Source organism: Giraffa tippelskirchi, chromosome 4 (assembly GCF_054371585.1).
Source record: "Giraffa tippelskirchi isolate mGirTip1 chromosome 4, T2T-mGirTip1v1.2.pri, whole genome shotgun sequence".
NCBI lineage: Eukaryota > Metazoa > Chordata > Mammalia > Artiodactyla > Giraffidae > Giraffa > Giraffa tippelskirchi.
Genome location: NC_137278.1, coordinates 155824205 through 155846985, shown reverse-complemented (window position 1 = coordinate 155846985; position 22781 = coordinate 155824205). Strand labels below are relative to the sequence as shown.

At 46.1% G+C, this 22781-nt stretch overlaps 1 protein-coding gene and 1 pseudogene across 1 annotated transcript; both read right to left on the bottom strand.

The window, feature by feature from the left end:
• Nucleotides 1–10: 10 nt before the first annotated feature.
• LOC145545164 (retinol dehydrogenase 16-like) lies at nt 11–10110 on the bottom strand. Its single transcript, XM_081588959.1, has 5 exons — nt 9929–10110; nt 8975–9315; nt 2462–2720; nt 1429–1592; nt 11–875 (listed from the first exon to the last, which is right to left on the bottom strand). Exons 2-5 carry the CDS (start codon nt 9285–9287, stop codon nt 658–660), a joined length of 954 nt encoding a protein of 317 aa, XP_081445085.1. The 5' UTR covers nt 9288–9315; nt 9929–10110; the 3' UTR covers nt 11–657.
• A 576-nt stretch (nt 10111–10686) lies between these two features.
• Nucleotides 10687–20300, bottom strand: LOC145545673 (17-beta-hydroxysteroid dehydrogenase type 6-like; annotated as a pseudogene).
• Between the last annotated feature and the right edge of the window lie 2481 nt (nt 20301–22781).

Below are 22781 nucleotides of genomic sequence, written 5' to 3'. Positions count from 1 at the left end.
GGCCTGGATAAACAAACGTCTCAATTTTTATTTTAAGGGAATATAATCAATGGAAATTTAAGATTTTAAGACAAAACAAGAATTGGTTTCTGTGTTCTCTGTCAGGACCTCCATCGATGGCACCACTTTCCAGCCAAGATTGGCTGAGTTAGCACCCAGGCTGATGTGTCCTGCTGGTGGTCACCCTCCACACACACCCCTGACTACAAGTATCTTTAGGGAAGAAGGGCTTTTATCTCCCATGCGCATTGGAGTGGGAGGGGGAGACTGGCCAGAGCCAAGGCACACCTGGAAGAGGTGGACAGGGGCAGAAGATGGGGGGGCCTGGACCCTCCCAGCTGCTCAACCCTCCCCTTAAGTATGGATTCCTCAGGGTGGCAGGAGGGTCATAAGGCTCAGAGCCTTGAGAGGCTGATTAAGGAACAGGACACAGACAAGAGCTACTGATCTCAGTTTCTCACTACAAAATATGTTTCTTTCTAATATCCCTGAGTCCTAAGTAATGTTCCAAGAGGAGCCTGGGAAGGAGGTGGGAGTGAGGTGGAAGGGGTGTCCTGGTGACATGAGAACTCCGCTCTCCACTCTATTTCCCTCCCACAACACATCCTCTCCCCACTTTGCACTCAACTCCCCTCTACAATGCACACCAGTCTTGGGTTACAGGGCCTTAGCAGGCTGGGGATTACGCCAGTACACCATGAGATCCACCAGGAAGCTGGGCAGGTAGCTCATGGGGAGGTAGATGAACTTGGCATCCCAGCCAGGTGAGTATCGCATGCGGGGGTGGCAGGCCGTCAGGGCGTGCTCCATGCAGTCGGTCACCAAGGACAGATCCTGGCAGCAGATTGTCTCCAACAAGTTGAGTGATTTCATGACTGTCCAGAACGAGAGAGAATCCAGATATATTTCGACCTCCATCCATTCTGATTTAGGGATCAAATTATGGAACAATGTTCTTAAGAATCCCTAAACCATCTAACTTGAATCATCCTACATTCTCAAATGAGTGCCCCAATTCTTACACCAGGAGCAATGGTTCCACACAAAGTCACCTCTAATTCCATTCCTGAGAATATCAGGACTACACAAACTGCAGGTGTCTACAAACAGTAAATCTGAGGACATGAAAATCAGCTGTTCTAATACCAGCTTACTATGACTACACAGGGTCTTCCCTCTCTGTCTTCAGTGTCCTCCCAAAATAATAAGGGGTTCAGGGAGACAGTGGTCCCCATGTCTACCAAGCCTGGAGACTTTCCCTAGATCACCAGGTGACTACATGGAATCCTGGGGACAGAGCCCATGTCCCCACTGTGTGGGTGACTCAGAGCCTGGAGGATGGACATGATACTGAAGGAAGCACTAATGACTGACCCAGGCTTCCAGACAAGGGTTTACTTCTCTCCCCAAGGTCCATAGCTCACTCACGGTTAGCCATGAACTTCTCTCCATAGAGTTCCTTGATCTCTGGGCTGGCCTGATTCCATGATGTCTGGAGGCTCTGAGAAAGTTCCTTAGGGCTGGTCACTGTGGTCTTGAAAAAACCAGGCTCGATCATAACCACCTTCACCCCAAAGTAGGAGAGCTCCCTCCTGCAAGGCAAACAGGCAGAGGGGCAAGGACTTCAGAGGTCTTCCAACATAAACACAAAACACACCAAAAATTGGTAAGATACCAAGAAAAACTGCAGTGGGATTAGCAGGGAACGCTGGGAGGTTGTGAAGTACAGAAAGCCAAAGGGAGAAATCTAATGATGCTGTTATTCTGAATAGAGTTTGAATATTTTTCCAAATATTTTTACACATGTGCCTACACCTCTAAATCCTACCAGTTGTGTTCCAAGGTACTGCTTAAGTACCATTTCCTCATATTCCCGTCACATCCAATTGATCACCAAACTTTTTCTATTTTATCTGCTCCATACTCCTCAATTTCCTCTCTTCCTCTCCTAACTGGTCTACTTCCTGGCCATCTATCAGCCGGACTGTTCTAACTGTCCCCTAAATATCATCTCTTTACCTGAGTATACCCTTCCCCCACATTTGGAGCTATTTTCAGCCCTACAGCAGGTAGGGTCTCTACTGCTGATATGATTAATTGGTTCCCTTGATTAATTGCTTCCATGAAGTTACACTGCCTACAAGGCTCCCCCTACCTAATATTATAGCAGCAATAAATGTGGATCATGCTGTAGCCAATTATATCAGTGACAATTCTGCCTCACTTTCAGACAGTGGGACATCATCCAGGGCAAAGTAAGTTCATTCAAACTCTACAGTCATGGAGCCCATCCTGACATCAAGAACTTAGAAAGGAGCATCCCAAGGAATGTCTGGTAAAGTAAGAGAGACGATTACAGAAAAAAGAGCTCCAGTCAATGATGAAAGGAACACTGTGAAAGGCTCCCCCAGAAGCACAGAGGCAGGAGGACCAAGGTGGGCAGTCTGTCTCAGGCCATTACCTGAGGGAGTCTGAGAAGGCCTCCACGCCATACTTGGACATGCAATAGCCTCCACCCAAGAGGGCCACCCGGCCCATGATGCTGGAGACATTGACCACACGGCCCCTCGCCTTCCGCACCAGGGGCAGCAGACTCAGGGTCACATCAATCACCCCCAACAGGTTCACGTCCAGAATCTTCATGAAGTCCTGTTTGGTCAGCCACTCATTGGGTGCAGTGGGCATGGAGATGCCTGCATTATTCACCAGACCCCAGAGTCCTGGAAACAGTGAAGGCAAGAGGGCAACACTGTGCTGGGCCCAGCAATGAGGACCCTGTCACGGTGCCAAGTCACCTTCTGACCCGGGAGGGCTTTAGGAGAGAGGCTGCAGGGGGAGCGGCTGGAGCAGAGACTACCATGCTCCTGGGGGTTTGTGGAGACCAGACCCTGCAAACAGTGGGAGGACAGAAGGCAAGCCTCCCTCCTGACTCAGTCTTCACACCCCACCCACTGCCTGGTGACAGGGAACCCGGTGACAAGGAACCAGAGTTGATGAAGGCAGGTATTGAGCTTCAGGAAATCTAGTGTGTCTATAGTCTGGAACTTGAGAATGAAATTTTGAGTTTTCACAATCCATGTTGTCTTTGCAGACCTTATAAATATTCCCCTAACTTTTCATATTTTCTGACTGATTTCTCAACATCTAGTATGAGGGAAAGAGAGGTAAACAGAGCGAAACATTGAGGAAGGGTGGGAAAGAGTGGAAGGAAGGAAAAAACAGATAAAAGACAAAAATAAAAAATGAATGAAGGTAGAAAGTGAAAGTGAATGTTGCTCAGTCGTGTCTGACTCTTTGCGACCCCATGGACTATATAGTCCATGGAATTCTCCATGGCCAGAATACTTGAGTGAGTAGCCTTTCCCTTCTCCAGGGGGTCTTTAGAACCCAGGGATCGATCCCAGGTCTCCCACATTGCAGGTGGATTCTTTACCAGCTGAGCCACAAGGGAAGCCCAAGAATACTGGAGTGGGTTCAGTTCAGTTCAGTCGCCCAGTCGTGTCTGATTCTTTGGGACACCATGGACTGCAGCATGCCAGGCCTCCCTGTCCATCACTAAATCCCAGAGTTTACTCAAACTCATGTCCTTTGAGTATGTGATGCCATTCAACTGTCTCATCCTCTGTCGTACCCTTCTTCTCCCACCATCAGTCTTTCCCAGCATCGGGGTCTTTTCAAATGAGACAGCTCTTCACATCAGGTGGCCAAAGTATTGGAGTTTCAGCTTCAACATCAGTCCTTCCAATGAACACCCAGGACTGATCTCCATGGGATGGACTGGTTGGATGTCCTTGCAGTCCAACGAACTCTCAAGAGTCTTCTCCAACACCACATTTCAAAAGCATCAATTCTTTGGTGTTCAGCTTTCTTTACAGTCCAATTCTCACATCCATACGTAACTACTGGAAAAACCATAGCCTTGACTAGACGGACTTTTGTTGGCAAAGTAATGTCTCTGCTTTTCATATGATGTCTATGCTGGTCATAACTTTCCTGCCAAAGAGTAAGAGTTTTAATTTCATGGCTGCAGACACCATCTGCAGTGATTTTGGAGCCCCCCAAAATAAAGCCAGTAACTGTTTCCACTGTTTCCCATCTATTTGCCATGAAGTGATGGGACTAGATGCCATGATCTTAGTTTTCTGAATGTTGAGCTTTAAGCCAACTTTTTCACTCTCTTCTCTCACTTTCATCAAGAGGCTCTTTAGTTCTTCACTTTCTGCCATCAGGGTGGTGTCATCTGCATATCTGAGGTTATTGATATTTCTCCCAGCAATCTTGATTCCAGCTTGTGCTTCCTCCAGCCCAGCATTTCTCATGATGTACTCAGAATACAAGTTAAATAAGCAGGGTGACAATATACAGCCTTGACGTACTCCTTTTCCTATTTGGAACCAGTCTGTTGTTTCATGTCCAGTTCTAACTATTGCTTCCTGACTTGCATACAGATTTCTCAAGAGGCAGGTCAGGTGGTCTGGTATTCCCATCTCTTCAAGAATTTTCCACATTTTATTGTGGTCCACACAGTCAGAGGCTTTGGCATAGTCAATAAAGCAGAAATAGATGTTTTTCTGGAACTCTCTTGCTATTTCAATGATCCAGCGGATATTGGCAATTTGATCTCTGGTTCCTCTGCCTTTACCAAAACCAGCTTCAACATTAGAAGTTCTCGGTCACGTATTCCTGACACCTGGCTTGGAGAATTTTGAGCATTACTTTACTAGCATGTGAGATGAGTGCAACTGTGCGGTAGTTTGAGCATTCTTTGGCATTGTCTTTCTTAGGGATTGGAATGAAAACTGACCTTTTCCAGTCCTGTGGCCACTGCTGAGTTTTCCAAATTTGCTGGCATATTGAGTGAAGCACTTTCACAGCATCATCTTTCAGGATTTGACATATTCAACTGGAATTCCATCACCTCCACTAGCTTTGTTCGTAGTGATGTTTCCTAAGGCCCACTTGACTTCACATTCCAGGATGTCTGGCTCTAGGTGAGTGATCACACCTTCTTGATCATCTGGGTCATGAGGATCCCTTTTGTACAGTTCTTCTGTGTATTCTTGCCACCTCTTCTTAATATCTTCTGTTTCTGTTAGGTCCATACCATCTCTGTCCTTTACTGAGCCCATCTTTGCATGAAATGTTCCCTTGGTATCTCTAATTTTCTTGAAGGGATCTCTATTCTTTCCCATTGTATTGTTTTCCTATTTCTTTGCACTCATCGCTGATGAAGACTTTCTTATCTCTCCTTGCGATTCTTTGGAACTCTGCATTCAAATGGATACATCTTTCCTTTTCACTTCTCTTTTTTTCACAGCTATTTGTAAGGCCTCCTCAGACAGCCATTTTGCTTGTTTGCATTTATTTTTCTTGGGGATGGTCTAGATCCCTGTCTCCTGTACAATGTCACAAACCTCCGTCCATAGTTCATCAGGCACTCTGTCTATCAGATCTAGGCCCTTAAATCTATTTCTCACTTCTACTGTGTAATCATAAGGGATTTGATTTAGGTCATACCTGAATGATCTAGCAAGGAGAGATAAGAAAGCCTTCCTCAGTGATCAATGCAAAGAAATAGAGGAAAACAACAGATTGGGAAAGACTAGAGATCTCTTCAAGAAAATTAGAGATACCAAAGGAACATTTCATGCAAAGATAGGCTTGATAAAGGACAGAAATAGTATGGACATAACAGAAGCAGAAGATATTAAGAAGAGGTGGCAAGAATACACAGAAGAACTGTACAAAAAAGATCTTCATGACCCAGATAATCACGATGGTGTGATCACTCACCTAGAGCCAGACATCCTGGAATGTGAAGTCAAGTGGGCCTTAGGAAACATCACTACGAACAAAGCTAGTGGAGGTAATGGAATTCCAGTTGAATATTTTAAATCCTGAAAGATGATGCTGTGAAAGTGCTGCACTCGATATACCAGCAAATTTGGAAAACTCAGCAGTGGCCACAGGACTGGAAAAGGTCAGTTTTCATTCCAATCCCTAAGAAAGGCAATGCCAAAGAATGCTCAAACTACCGCACAATTGCACTCATCTCACATGCTAGTAAAGTAATGCTCAAAATTCTCCAAGCCAGGCTTCAGCAATACGTGAACCGTGAACTTCCAGATGTTCAAGCTGGTTTTAGAAAAGGCAGAGGAACCAGAGATCAAATTACCAATATCTGCTGGACCATCGAAAAAGCAAGAGAGTTCCAGAATCTATTTCTGCTTTATTGACTATGCCAAAGCCTTTGACTGTGTGGATCACAATAAACTGTGGAAAATTCTGAAAGAGATGGGACTACCAGACCATCTGACCTGTCTCTTGAGAAACCTGTATGCAGGTCAGGAAGTAACAGTTAGAACTGGACATGGAACAACAGACTGGTTCCAAATAGGAAAAGGAGTACGTCAAGGCTGTATATTGTCACCCTGCTTATTTAACTTATATGCAGAGTACATCATGAGAAACGCTGGGCTGGAAGAAACACAAGCTGGAATCAAGATTGCCAGGAGAAATATCAATAACCTCAGATATGCAGATGACACCACCCTTATGGCAGAAAGTGAAGAAGAACTAAAGAGCCTCTTGATGAAAGTGAAAGAGGAGAGTGAAAAAGTTGGCTTAAAGCTCAACATTCAGAAAACTAAGGTCATGGCATCTAGTCCCATCACTTCATGGGAAATAGATGGGGAAACAGTGGAAACAGTGTCAGACTTTATTTTTGGGGGGCTCCAAAATCACTGCAGATGGTGATTGCAGCCATGAAATTAAAAGATGCTTACTCCTTGGAAGGAACGTTATGGTCAACCTAGATAGCATATTTAAAAGCAGAGACTTACTTTGCCAACAAAAGTCTGTCTAGTCAATGCTATGGTTTTTCCAGTGGTCATGTATGGATGTGAGAGTTGGACGGTGAAGAAAGCTGAGTGCCACAGAATCGATGCTTTTGAACTGTGTTGTTGGAGAAGACTCTTGAGAGTCCCTTGGACTGCAAGGAGATCCAATCAATCCATCCTAAAGGAGATCAATCCTGAGTGTTCATTGGAAGGACTGATGTTGAAGCTGAAACTCCAATACTTTGGCCACCTCACGTGAAGAGTTGGCTCATTGGAAAAAACTCTAATGCTGGGTAGGATTGGGGGCAGGATAAGAAGGGGACGACAGAGGATGAGATGGTTGGATGGCATCACTGACTCGATGGACATGGGTTTGGGAAGACTCCGGGTGTTGGTGATGCACAGGGATGTCTGGTGTGCTGCAATTCATGGGGTTGCAGAGTCAGACATGACTGAGCAACTGAACTGAACTGAACTGAATGGTCTAGTGGTTTTCCCTACTTCCTTCGATTTAAGTCTGAATTTGGCAATAAGGATTTCATGATCCCTTCTCCAGCGGATCTTCAAGACCCAGGAATCGAACTGGGGCACCCTACATTGCAGGTGGATTCTTTACCAACTGAGCTATGAGGGAAACCAGAAAGAAGGTTAGGGGAAAATTGGTTGAGTAAAAGAGATCTGAGATCCCAGGTTTGGGGGAACTGGTTTTGAGGCCTAGGACTGACCTGCAGGGCCAGCCTTGAAGCACCTACATCAATATTGAGCTATATTCCCACAAAAGTTTGGGAATTCAGTAGGTAGGTTTTCAGGAGAAGTCATGATTCCCCAACTAGGAATTTCACCTCTTTCTAGAAAAATCTACCCTTTCCTTCACATGAGAGGGTGCTCTGGCCCCAGTCCTCTCGGATCACAGGTTGCCCACCTTCATGGAAACCTGTCTGTGAAACACAAAGACACATATCAAGAACTTCAAGACTTGTCAACTAACAGAACTCAGGGCAGAAGAGCAGGGTCAGGGCAGTTGGGAACAGGGTGTCAGAATGAACACACAGAATTAGTCCCTCTACTTCTCAGCACCAAGCCTGCCCTTGTAAAAATGTATATTCCTCATTATTTGACCAATGATCAAATTAATTTACGTGATTAGAGCCTGGGGAATTGGGTAGAAAGTTTACCTAGACATCATTTATGCTCAATGCAATGAATAAAATATGGGAACCAATTACATTCATACGATGAGGTACTTTTTATGAAGTAGAGCTAGTCTAAAGAATACAATATTCTCAATCATTATTTATTATGTTTTTGAACACATTTTCGTTACCTATAAAATTGTTCACCTTCTTTCACTGGAAAATTAGCATAAAGACTATGTCTAAATTGTAATATCATGTATGTCAAAATGTTATCAGCACTTATCTGTGGGTGATGGGATTTGGGGTGATTTGGTTTTCATCCACATACCATTCCCACTGTCCACAGTGTCATGTTTTAAATCTATATTTAGATAAATTAAAGTTCTTTCCTTCTCCCATAAAACACAGGCACAACTATAGTACCACAAAAAGACACATCACATACAGAGAAAAACAAAAAATAAAAAAAGAGAATGCGACCCCACAGTAGTTTTCAGGCCTTCCTTAGACAAATCCTGAGAGTTCAGTGTCATCAACAAAAATGGGTGACATTAAACCTCGAGTAGCCTGGCTATGGGTCACCAGCAAGACCATGTTCAGGTGCTGAGAACACAGCCCAGCTCCAACCCTGCCCCAAGCCACCCATGCAGCCTTCCAGCCAGAGTCCCCCTCTCTACCCCTCCTCCAGAAAGTCCACCCTGATTACCCTGCTCACACAACAGTAAGAAAGCCAGACTTTCACTGAGAGAGGAGGGGACACCAGACAGGTAATCTGGAAGGACACAGTATCATCAGGGAAATCTCTGCCCCAAACTACAGAGCCTCATGCTCAGGAGGTGGGTGTAGGGGGTGGAAGAGGTTCAGCTGGTCACCTGGGTGAGGTGAAGAAGGCAGGTGGGACTTTAAGTCATGGAAACAGCTTAGAATGTTCCCCAGGGAGCTGACAACCAGTGTCCCCTCACACAGAAGAAATAAACAAACAAGAAATCTGGGTGATACCTCTGTCCCCCACACACTCCTTTACCCACTCGGTGGCTGCAGCTATGCTCTCTGTCTTGGTGACGTCCATGATCACCGTCTGCAGTCTGTCAGACGTCTGGTTCTTTAGCTGCTTGGCCCCCTGCTCTGTCAGACATGCAGCCAGGACCCTCAAGCCTCTCAGGTCCAGTTGTCTGGCCAGCAGGTTCCCAAAGCCCGAGTCACAGCCGGTGATGAAGACAAACTTGTCCTGGAGGTGGCTCACCACTTGCCTCTCCCGGTACCAGCGCAGGAGGTAGTACAGGCCAACAAGGACCGCCAGGTACAGCCACATGGCTTTGCAGGGGACAGACACACACAGCCTGGGTTGAAATAGAGTGGCTAGTGATCAGACAGGACAAATTAAGCACACACAGGATTACTGTTGGCAAACCAGGGTCCAGGCCCTTTGGCATGGAGTTCTCAAGATTGTCCTGTTCACCCTTGCCAGTGAGAATGACTGACTCTAACCCCAACGCGCGTTCTTTGGTACACTTAACCCATTTCTAATAGATGTCAGTGCATTTACGACACAGTCTCTTAGGGATGACAATAGGTTTCCCAAGCACCTCTGTCTGGTCCTCTCACTCTTCCCTCTTTGCCTCTGCCCACCTCTCTCCTCTCCGTCCCCACCCCCTCACATTGGAACCCACACGTGGCACGGTTCCATGGCTCACGACTGTCTTCTTCCCTTTGTCCCTTTTAAGTCTGGGACCTGAGTCTCCCAGATCTAAAGAAATTCTTTGAAGGGAATATACTTAGATTCATGATAAACATGGCTTCAAAACCCAGTTCATCTGCCAACTAGCTGTGTGGCTTAGATTCTGACCTGATTTCCTCCTCTGGCTAGGCTCACAGAATTCTCTCCTGAAAGACTAAGTCCCCCTGAGCCTCTCTAAGATTAGAAGGAGAAGGCAAAGGAGAATAAGGTCTCACCTGGTTCCCTGGACCAGAAAGGTGTTCAGAAGAGCAGTGGGGGTGTCTGAGGCAATGAGAAGGAACACAGAAGGAATGAGGGGACACAGGCAATGGTGAGACTTCTCCCAGATGCTGGAACAGGTCTTGGAAGGACTCACACAAAGCTGCTGTAACAGTTGTTCCCCTTTTACTCCATGAACATGCCCTGCCCACAGCCCCGGGTGCCCGCCTTCATTGGTCTCTCCCTTCTGTGCTCAAACCCTGCCCAGCCCAGCACCACACCCAGAATCCTGACCACTCAGACACTGAGAAGAGACTGATTTGAACCTTGACAAGCATTAATTGGAATTTTAACTCTCCCAAGCGGGGAGATCTATAAACCACAATAAAGGAAAGGAATAATTTCAGTTTGTATTAGCGTGACAGTGGAAAGGAGGAGGGAGCTGACCCCTCAGGAGACTAAAGAAAGGACCTGAGACTGGACCCCAGAACAGCTGTGCATGGAGGAGTTCACAGTGAGAGGGAAGATACCATCCAGTAACAGGGGTGGACCACCAGGGTCGTGGGGCTGGAGAGAGGGGTAGGGACAGAAGGAGCCGGGATCAATGCCCTGGGCATCTCCTCACCATTCACGTTTATCACAGCTCCGACTCCAAGTAAGGAAAGAAAACGGACCCTGGGAGGAAGGAGAGGCTTCCCCAAGGACACAGAGGCTCAGATGCTCCTGGAACCAACCCCAGCAGCCAACAAACACAGAGGAGATGACAGATTAGCCTTTACTGGTCATTTCCACTTGCAGGAAGCTGACTGTCATCCTGAAAGGGGTTGTCGCTCAGGGGGGAGTCGGCAGCAGTAATGGAAAAGATAGTCCTGCAGAAACCAGCGTGTGCATGCTTCCTGGATCACCAGCAGGACCCTCCTACAGGGCCTCCCCAAAAGGTGAGGAGGAAGAAGGTCAGCATATAGGATGGTGCCCTGGAAATTGTCAGGAAGTTGGGAGGACATGCAAGTTTTATACAAACATTAACCCTGCTAAGAGAGAAGGTTGTGGTTTCTTTTTGAAAGAAATGAGATTTTTTTTTTTCCTCAATAACCACGAGTCCATCACCATAACTTCCCAAGGGGCCATTCAGCAGACACATCCCAGCCTTTACCCCATCTGCTTCCCTTTTGTGAATCTGAAAGTGATGTGATGACTCATTGGGGTCTCAGGAGCTTCAGACTACATTCTGGGTGGGAACAGCCACAGGAAAGTCAAGAGAGAGGACAGAAGGAATCTGGGTGCTTCTCACTCACCTGAGAGCTGCAAGGGGCAGAACAAGAAATCTCTGAGACAAGAATCCCGATGGGAGACTCAGTGACATAAATCTCTGAAGAGAAGTCCTACAGGAGAGAGTTGCCCTTTGTACTAAGGCAGCACATGTTGGAGAAGGAAATGGCAACCCACTCCAGTGTTCTTGCCTGGAGAATCCCAGGGATGGGGGAGCCTGGTGGGCTGCCATCTCTGGGGTCGCACAGAGTCGGACGTGACTGAAGCGACTTAGCAGCAGCAGCAGCAGCACATGTCTGAGCTTCCTGTGAATTGGAGAGACGAGGGGCGCCCCCTGGTGACGCCCTGCCGAGTGTCATGAGATGCACTTGTCAAGACTCAGGGCCACACACAATTCCTCCATCCACCCAGGAAGGGTCCTGTGAAGAGGGGAAGATGTCCATAACAATGAAAGGTGGTAGGGCTGGGAGGAGTTAATTGTGCAATTTATTTCTCGCCCCATAGATGCAGTCCCACTACCTGGAGACATAACATTGCCTTCCAGTGCTAAAGTTCTGGCCCTTGGAAGGGTTGAAGATTGGGAATGGGGAGTCACTGACCACATTCAGCTCACAGTGGGCCAGGACAGCCTAAGGAAAAAGTGACCACAGCTTTCTATGGCACTACTGTGGATGTTCATAGCATGAGTTCCTGCCCTGCACATGTCCATCAGACCAGACCTGCTTCCCTCTCCAAGGAAGAAGGCCTGGAAAGAGGAGGAAGGGGGCTCTGCTGAGGGTCCATATTGAGGAGGTGCACTGGTGTTCAATGCACTTCCTTTTAATGCATCTGTTGTTCTGCTTTGTCTGAACTGGGGCCCTTGAATCTCAGTCCACACTGTCCACCATGACATCCATCTCATTGCAGCCTTCGCCCCCCACCCCGGCCCCTGTGTAGGATCAGCAAGGAGGGTCATGGGGTTTAACATCACATGTTCTCTACAATCTGAAGAGGATTCCTGAGGGTTAGTCCCAAGGTCCTGAATACATACCTTCAAAGTATAAAGTGAATCAATGATGCTTTATTTGATTTCTGTTGGTTTGGTATGTCTGGCTCTGTGTCTGTGTGTGTAAATAATAATATGAAAATCTGGAGTATTCAGATCAAGCATGAAGTTCTAGGTCTGCTTCTGAGTAGGGGACATGGAGTGACCTGAGAGCCTGACACCACAGCCTTGAAGGACTCAGAGACTCTTGAGGATCCTCCTGGTCATGTGGACTCCCCAGCAGTCCCCTGTCTGACACCAAGCATTCAGAACAGGTTGAAGTTGCAGTGACACTTCAACCCTATCCTGTCTCTGTTCTCCTCCCCTAGTAATGCCATGGGCAACTCTCCTCTAGGAACATCCCCCTACCTGTGGACACAGCTCCCACACATATAGAAGCACCCTCTCCCTGCAGCCCCTGGAGTCTCACCCACAGCTGTGATGCAGCTCCCTTGATTAGTTACTTCACAGGTAGCCTCCCTGCAAGATTCCTGGAACCTATATACATAGCAGTTAAGCACATGGCAGGATTGCACACTCAGATCATTTCAGTTTCAATTCTGCCTCCGAAACTGTGTGACTGTTGGCCCTCATGCAGGCAGTAATATGTGGAATCAAACTCCTTAGTCCTCAGACCCAACTGGACACCAAATAGATAAAAAGATTCTTCCCAGTGAAAGACCTACACAGAGCAAGAGAGAGGGACTTGGAAGGAACGGTCTCTAAATCTCCAGAGAGAGAAAACCCTTGAAAAACACTGCCCTGCGAGCACAGAAGCAGGAAGACAGCGAACAACCATTCAGGCTGTAACCTAAGGGAGTCTGAGAAGGTCTCCACGTCATACATGGACATGCAGCCCCTTCCAAAGGACACCCGACCCATGACGCTGGAGACACTGACCTCACACCCCTCGCCTTCTGCACCAGGAGCAGCAGACTCAAGGTCACCTCCATCACCACCAACAGGTTCTCGTCCAGCATCTTCATGAAGTATCAGCCACTCAGTTGTTGTGATGGGCGTGGAGATGTCAGTGTTATTCAGCAGAATTTAGAGTCTTGGGAAGCATCAGGGGTAGAGGGCAACACTGTGCTGGACCCAGGAGTGAGGACTCAGCCGTGGTGGCAGATCACCTTCCAACACAGGGAGGACTTTAGGAGAGAGGCTGCAGGGGGAGGGGTGGAACAGAGACCTCCATGCTTCTGAGGATTTGGGGAGAGTGGACCCTGTGGGCAGTGGGAGGATAGGAGGTGTGCCTCCCTCCTGACTCTGTCTTTATGGCCCAGCCCACTGCCTGCTGACAAGGAACAAGAACCCCAAATAGGATGAAAGTGGGGAATAAAGACAAAGAAATCGAGCAGGTCCATAATCTGGACATCGGAGGGTTTTGGGTTTTCACAGTTCATGTTGTCTTTGCAGACGTAATAATTATTCCCCTACATTGTCAGATCTTCTGATACCTTTAGGACTGAGATCTCAACCGCTAGTATGAGGAGAAGAATGGGAAACATAAAAAGACAATGAGGGAGGGGAAGAGAGGGAAAAAAGAATCAGTAGATTAAAGACAAAAAATAAAGATGACTATATCTGGGTGCAGATTGGTTGGGTGAAACAGACCTGAAATCCCAAGTTTGGCAGAACTTGTTGACAGACCTGGTAGTTCAGGCATGGACTTGGCTTGAAACGCTAGCGATTTAACACTGAACAATGTATCTACAGAAATCTGGACAATTTCAAGGGGTATTTTGCAGGGGGTGGGGCGGAGATGGGCAAGGATACCTCTATTTACCCACTGATCAGTTCAGTTCAGTCGCTCAGTTGTGTCCGACTCTTTGCAACCTCATGAACCGCAGCACACCAGGCCTCCCTGTCCATCACCAGCTCCCGGAGTTTACCCAAACTCGTGTCCATTGAGTCGGTGATGCCATCTAACCATCTCATCCTCTGTCGTCCCCTTCTCCTCCTGCCTTCAATCTTTCCCAACATCAGAGTCTTTTCAAATGAGTCAGCTCTTCACATCAGGTGGCCAAAATATTGGAGTTTCAGCTTCAACATCAGTCCTTCCAATGAACACCCAGGACTAATTTCCTTTTGGATGGACTGGTTGGATCTCCTGAATACCCAGGGAAGATAGTTCACCCTCTACCACAGAAAAATCCACCTTCTTCTCCCACTCACACTGGAGGCCACCCTGGCTTCATTTCCTTGCTGCAAATTCACCCTGCTTAAAGGAAAGCTCTGCAAGAATCCAAGACACAATCCCAAGGTTTTAAAGTAAACACTTAGCAACCCTAGGATTCAGGGCAGCAGCAGCAGGCATTCATTCGAGGTTGCTGGGGTAAGGGAACCAGAAGTTCCACACGGAGAGCTGAGTGCCTGCCCTGTTCAGCCACATGCCTGACTTGTAGGATAAATACTGTCCAACCATTTGTTATAAAGAAACGATCAAGGGCTTCCCTGCTGGTTCAGTGGTTAAGAATTTGCCTTGCAGTGCAAAGGACACCAGTTCGACTTCTCCCTGGGAAGATCCCACATGGCACTGGGCAAATAAGCCCATGTGCCACAATTACCAAGCCTGTGCTCTAGAGCCCACAAGTTCTAGCTACTGAAGCCCGTGCACCATAAAACCAGTGATCTGAAACAAAAGAAGCCTGCACACCTCGAATAGAGAGAATAGCCTCTGCTCTCCACAAGTAAAGAAAGACCCAGCACAGCCAAAACCAAACAAACAAACAACATATCTTTTAAAAAAGAAAGATACAATCAACATAAATGGTTATAGTGTAAGGACTTGGGTAGAAAGACATTTACGAGATATCGTTTATGTTGAATATGGTGATTAAAAGGTAGGAAATATTATGTCTCAAACCATGAAGTACTTTTTAATATGTAATGCTATTTTAATGTGTAGCATTTTCTCAATCGCAATTTATGAGGTTTTTGAAGAAATTTTTATTATGTTCTAAATCTATATATTTTAATATAGTAGAAAGAAAAGGATAAATATCTGCAAAATATCAGACCACGTACACCAAAATATTAACAACACTTATCTGGGTTGTGAGATTTTTGAGAGTGTTTGATTTTAATCCCTGCATGTCTCTCAGTTTCCACAATGATCATCCTTTACATTTATACTCAGAAAAAGGAGCTAAAATTCTCTTTCCCCTGCTAAACATTGGTGTATTTGTAGTAAAAAAAAAAATTTTTTTAAGGCAGTAGAGGCTTCCAATTCAAGATGGCGGAGTAGAAGGCTGTGTGCACATCTTCTGCAAGAGCACCAAAATCAAAACCAGTTGTTGAACAACCATTCACAAGAGGATGCTGGAACCCACCAAAAAAAGATATCCCATGTCCAAAGACAAAGCAGAAGCCACAGTGAGACCAGAGGAGGGGTGCAATCACGATAAAATTAAATCCCATAACCGCCTGGTGAATGACCCACAAACAGGAGAACAATAATACCAAAGAATACCAGTGTTGTGAAGGTTCTGAGCCCCACGTCAGGTGGGGATCTGACAAAAGGACTGGGAATCCCCAGGGAATCTGACCTTGAAGACCATCAGGATTTGATTACAGGATTTCTTCAGGACTGGAGGAAAGAGAGACTGTAGTCGTGGAGGGCACAAACAAAATCTCATGTGCACCAAGACCCAGAGGAAAGGAGAAGTGACCCCACAGGAGACTGAACCAAACCTACCTGACAGTGTTGGAGGGTCTCCAATGGAGGCTTGGGTTGGCAGGGGCTCACTACAGGCATGGGGCCACTGGCAGCAGCAGTCCTGGAAGGTCCCCCTTGGCATAAGCCCTCTTGGAGATCACCATTAACCCTGCCATAGAGCCTGTAGACCCCAGGGCTGGGTCGCCTCAGGCCAAACAACAAAGAGGGAGGGAGCACAACCCCATTCATCACCCATCAGCAGATAATTGGAATAAAGCTTTACTGAGCAAGGAAAAACTGACCCAGTCTCTCCCATCAGGAAGCTTACACAAGTCTCTTAGTGTCCTCCATCAGAGAACAGACAGAAGAAGCAAGAAGAACCATAATCCTACAGCGAGTAGAGTAAAAACCACATTACAGAAAGCAATCAGGAAGAAAAAAGAAGAAAGTTATGTCCCAGATGAAGGGACAAGATAAAACCCCAGAAAAACAACTGAAAAAAGTGGAGATAGGTAACCTTCCAGAAAAAGAATTTAGAATAATGATAGTGAAGATGATCCAGGATCTTGGGAAAACAATGGAAAGATGCAAGAAATGTTTACCAAACATCTAGAAGAGCTAAAGAGAAAACAAACAGAGATAATAACACACTAGAAGGAATCAGTAGCAGAATAACCGAAGCAGAAGAATGGATAAATGACCTGAAGAACAGAATGGTGGAAATCACTGCTGCAGAACAGAATATTAACAAAAATAAAACAAATGAAGACAGCCTATGAGACCTCTGGGACAACATTAAATATACCAACATTCGCATTACAGGGGTCCCAGAAGGAGAAGAGAGAAAGAAGAGACCTGAGAAAATATCTGAAGAGATAATAGCTGAAAGCTTCCCTCACATGGGAAAGGAAATAATCAACCAAGTCCAGGAAGCACAGAGAATCAGGATAAACTCAAAGAGGAACACACCAAGACACATAGTAATCAAACTGACAAGAATTAAAGACAAAGATAAACTATTAAAAGCAACAAGGGAAAAATGACAAAGAACATACAAACAAACTCCTATCAGGTTATCAGCTGATTTCTCAACAGAAACGCTACAAGCCAGAAAAGAATGGCACGATATATTTGAAGTGATGAAAGGGAAGAAACTACAACTAAGAATACTCTACCCAGCAAGACTCTCCTTCAGATTTGATGGAGAAATCAAAAGCTTTCCAGACAAGCAAAAGTTAAGAGAATCTTTCACCACCAAACTGGCTTTATAACAAATGCTAAAGAAATGACTCTAGGCAGGAAACATAGAGAAGGGAAAGACCTAACAAAATAAACCCAAACAATTAAGAAAATGGGATCATACATGTCAATAATTGGGCTTCCCTGGTGGCTTAGACAGTAAAGAATCCTCCTGCAATGCAGGAGACCTGGATTTGATCCCTGGGTTAGGAAGATCCCCTGGAGGTGGGCATGGCAACCCACTCCAGTATTCTTGCCTGGAGAATCCCCACGGATAGAGGAGCCTGGTGGGCTACATTCCATGGGGTTGCAAAGAGTCAGACATGACTGAGCAACTGAGCACAGCACAGCATATCAAAAATTACCTTAAATGTAAATGGATTAAATGCACCAACCAAAAAACATAGACTGGCTGGGTGGATGAAAACATGTGCATGTATACACTTCCACTTATCACATTACTCTGCTTGACTCCCCAAATTGTATGTATTATTTTATATGGCTAGGTTAATCATCAGAGGCAATGGCAACCCACTCCAGTACTCTTGCCTGGAAAATCCCATGGACAGAGGAGCCTGGTAGGCTGCCGTCTATGGGGTTGCACAGAGTCGGACATGACTGAGCGACTTCACTTTCACTTTTCACTTCCATGCACTGGAGAAGGAAATGGCAACCCACTCCAGTGTTCTTGCTTGGAGAATCCCAGGGACAGGGGAGCCTGTAGGCTGCCATCTATGAGGTCGCACAGAGTCAGACACGACTGAAGTGACTTAGCAGCAGCAGCAGCAGCAGGTTAATCATATTCCTGTTATAGCTTGCAATTGTAATTATCTTTTATTTTTTGTCCGTCTATTGATTGTGAAAAGTAATAAACATCTTTTACTATTGTGCCTATGTAACTATTACTCAATATTGTTATATAATGACTGGTGAACAGAAAAATAATAGATTCTGTATCCTCAAAACTACCATTTAATAGAAAAACCTGTAAACACTTTGAAATCAAGCTGCATATCAGAATCATCTTAGGGGTTTTTGAAAAATACAAACCCCCAGGTGTTGCTTTTTTTCTCCAAAGCTCCAGATACATTTCTGATGAGCAGCCATGTTTAAAACCAACTGGACTAGATGATGATCTTTTACTATTATTTAGTTTGTTTCAGTTTTTCTATTTCATATTCAGTGCTCCCATTTCATTTTCAATTTTTCCAACTCTTCTTTCATTTTTTGGTGCTCTTTCTTGAGCCTTTATCAAGAGTAGTAGAAAACCTTTTGTATACATACATATCAGTCAGCTCGGTTCAGTTCAGTCACTCAGTCGTGTCCAACTCTGTCACCCCATGAACTGCAGCACGTCAGGCTTCCCTTTCCATTACCAGCTTCCAGAGCTTCTTCACACTCATGTGCATCAAGTCTGTGATGCCATCCAATCATCTCATCCTGTGCTGTCCCCTTCTCCTTCTGCCTTCAATTTTTCCCAGCATCAGGGTCTTTTCCAAAGAGTCAGCTCTTCGCACCAAGTGTTGGAGTTTCAGCTTCAGCATCAGTCCTTCCAATGAACACCCAGGACTGACCTCCTTTAGGATTGACTGGTTGGATCTCCTTGCAGTCCAAGGGACTATCAAGAGTCTTCTCCAACACCACAGGTAAAAAGCATCAATTCTTCGATGCTCAGCTTTCTTTATACTCAAACTCTCACGTCCATACGTGACCACTGGAAAAACCATAGCTTTGATTAGACAAAATTTTGTGGGCAAAGGAATGTCCCTGTTTTATAATATGCTGTCTAGGCTGGTCATAGCTTTTCTTCCAAGGAGCAAGCATCTTTTAATTTATGGCTGCAGCCACCATCTGCAGTGATTTTGGAGCCCCCCAAAATAAAGTCTCTCACTGTTTCCATTGTTTCCCCATCTATTTGCCATGAAGTGATGGGACCGGATGCCATGATCTTGGTTTTTTGAATGTTGAGTTTTAAGCCAGCTTTTTCACTCTCCTCTTCCACTTTTATCAAGAGGCTATTTACTTCTTCACTTTCTGCCATAAAACTTATAAATTTTGCCAAACAAAAAAATCTGTGATATTTTGATTACACTTGTATGACTTAGTATCAATAGAATGCTAATTTCTAATTTAAAAAATGAGATATACAACAAGCAACAAACGTTTATGGGGAGCTATAGTTAATATCTTTTAATACTCTATAATGGAAAATGATTTCAAAAATAATATATGTGTATTGTACAACTGAATCACATTGTGTGTACTTGAAAAATTGTAAGTCAACTATACTTCAATAAAATAGATATATATTTTTTAAAAATCGCAGAGAATAGAAGAAAAACAGAAAACAAAGAGAGAAGGAAAATACTCCATGGTAGTTATCTGAGTTTCTTTAGACAAGTCCTGAGAACTCACTATCATCATTTGAAAGTGAATGACATTTATACCCATGTGGAATGGCTCTGGGTCACCAGCAAGAACACGATCAAGTGTTGAGAACACAGCCCAGCCCCAGTGCTGCCCCCAGATACTCTTGCAGCCTTTCAACCAGAGTCCCCACTTCCACCCCTTCTCTAGAAAGTCCACCCTGATCACCCTGATCCCTCAGTAGCAAGAAACCGAGACTTTAGCTGAGAGAGGAGGAGACAGCAGACAGATAGTCTGCAAGGACAGTGTCATCAGGGAAATCTCTCCCCTAAACTGCAGAGCCTCAAGGTCAGGAGGTGAGGGTGGGGGATGGAAGAGGCTCATCTGGTAACTGGGTGAGGTGAAGAAGACAGGTGGGACTTCACGTCCAGGAAAACACCTTGCACTCTTCCCCAGGGAGCTGACAACGGGTCTACCCTCACACAGAGAGAAGTAAACAGACAAAACATTTGGGTGGTACCTCTTTCACCCACATGCTCCTTCACTCACTTGGTGGCTGCAGCGACACTCTCTGTCTTGGTGACATCCAGGATCACCGTCTGCAGCCTGACTGACATCTGGTTCCTCAGCTGCTCGGCCCCCTGCTCTGTCAGACACACAGTTGGGACCCTCAAGCCTCGCAGGTCCAGCTGTCTTGCCAGCAGGTTCCCAAAGCCTGAGTCACACCCTGTTATGAAGACGAACTTGTCCTGGAGGTGGATCACCATCTGCCTCTCCTGGTACCAGGCAGGAGGTAGTACAGGCCCACGAGGACCACCAGGGATAGCCACATGGCTTTGCAGGGGACAGACATTCACAGGTTGAGGTGAAACAGAGTCTGGCTAGTGACTGGACAGGAGAAATTAAGAACATATACCAAGTTGATTGGCCAATCATCCTCCAGACTCTCAGGCATGGAGTTCTGAAGATTTTCCTATTCACCTTCTTCAGTGAGTGTGACTGACTGTGATCCCAGTGCTTGTCTTTTGGTACATTTAACCCACTTCTCGTCAATAGCATTGCATTTCCAACACAAACTTTTAAGGATGGCAATACTTTTCCAACCTCACTTTCCTGGTCCTCCTACTCCTCCCTGTTTCCCTCTGCCCACCTCTGCCCTCTTACTTCCCCTCCCATACACACACACACACATTAGAACCCCTCCATCCCACGTCATGTATGGATGTGAGAGTTGGACTATAAAGAAGGCTGAGCACTGAGGAATTGATGCTTTTGAACTGTGGTGTTGGAGAAGGCTCTTGAGAGTCCCTTGGACTACAAGGAGATCAAACCAGTCAATCCTAAAGGAAATCAGTCCTGAATATTCATTGGAAGGACTAATGTTGAAGCTGAAACTCCAATACTTTGGCCACATGATGCAAAGAAATGACTCATTTGAAAAGACCCTGATGCTGGGAAAGATTGAAGGTAGGAGAAGGGAATGACAGAGGATGATATGGTTGGATGGCATCACCGACTCAATGGACATGAGTTTGAGTAAACTCCGAGACTTGGTGATGGACAGGGAGGCCTGGCATGTTGCAGTCCTCGAGGTCGCAAAGAGTCTGACATGACAGACCGACTGAGCTGAACTGATCCCAGGTTTCATGGTTCACAATTATCTTTGTCCTTTTTCCTGGTTAAATCTCAGACCTGGATCTCCCAGATCTAGTGGATTCTCTTACAAAGGGAATAAAAGTGGAATCAAGACACGCATGGCTTCAAAGCCCAGTTCTCCTGCCAAATAGCTGTGTGACCTTGGGCAGCTGGCTTAGCCTCTGACCTGGTTTCCTCCTCTGACTCAGCTCACAGAATTCCCTCCTGAAAGACTAAGTCCCCTCAGCCTCTCTAGGATTAGAAGGAGAAGGCAAAAGAGAATAAGGTCTCTCCTGATACAATGGTTCTCTAGACCCAAAAGATGCTCAGAAGAGCGGTGGGGGTGTCTGAGGCAAAGAGAGGGGACATGAAGGGAGTGAAGGGACATTGGCAATGATGAGACTTCTCCCAGATGCTGGGATGGGTGTTGAAAGGACTCAAACAAAGCTGCTCTAACAGTTGTTCCCCTTTCATTCCATGAAGATTCCCTGCTCACAGTCTTGGGTGCCTGGCTCCATCACCCTCTCCACACTCTCTGCATAGACTCTGACCTGCCAAGCACCACACCCAGAAAGCAGACCACTCTGACATGGAGAAAAGACTGCTGGAAAAGTCTGGTTTAACAGGGACCATGAGATGGGGGGCTTCCCTTGTGGCTCGGCCTGTAAAGAATCTGCCTGCAATGCTGGAGACCTGGGCTTAATCCCTGGGATGGGAAGATCCCCTGGAGAAGGGAAAGGCTATCCACTCCAGTATTCTGGCCTGGAGAATTCCATGGACTGAATAATCCATGGTGTCACAAGAGTTGGACATGACTGAGTGACTTTTTTTTTTATGGAATGGTTTGGACTTCCCAGGTGGCCCTAGTGGTAAAGAACTTGCCTGCCAATGCAGGAAACATAACAGCTGTGATTTTGATCCCTGATTCGGAGAGATCCCCTGGAGGAGTGCGTGGCAAGCCACTCCAGTATTCTTGCCTGGCGAATCTCATGGACAGAGGAGGCTGGTGAGCTACAGTCCATGGGGTTCCAGAGAGTCAGACAGACTGAAGCAACTTAGCACCCATGGATGCATGTGATAGGGTAGGCAAACTCCCATTAGCAGGGAGGTCGGTAAACCACAGTAATTGGAAAGAAATTAGTTCAGTTTGTATGAGGGTGATGGTGGAGAGGAGGAGTGAGCCGCTCACTCAGGAGACTGAAGAAAGGTCCTGAGCCTGGACCACAGAATAGCTTGGCATGGAGGGTGTTCACGGGATGCGGGGACATACCATCCAAGAATGGGGCTGGACCACCAGGGGCGTGGAGCTGGTGAGAGAAGCAGAGACAGAGGAGCTGGGGTCAGTGCCCTGGGCATCTCCTCACCATCCACATTTATCGCAGCTCTGACTGCCGAGTCAGGAAAGAATACGGGCCTGGGTGGAAGGAGAGGCTTCCCCAAGGGCACAGAGGCTCAGATGCTCCTAGAACTCATCCCGGCAGCCAACAAGCACAGAGAAGAAGACAGATTCAGCCTTTACTGGTCACTGTCACCTGCAGGGAGCTGACTGTCGTCCTGAAAGGAGTTGCCCCTCAAGTGAGAGTTGGCAGCAGTAATAGAAAGGATGCTCCTGCAGAAAGCAGCCTCTGTCTGCTTCCTGGGTGACCTACAGGACCATCCTACAGGTGCTCCCCAAAGG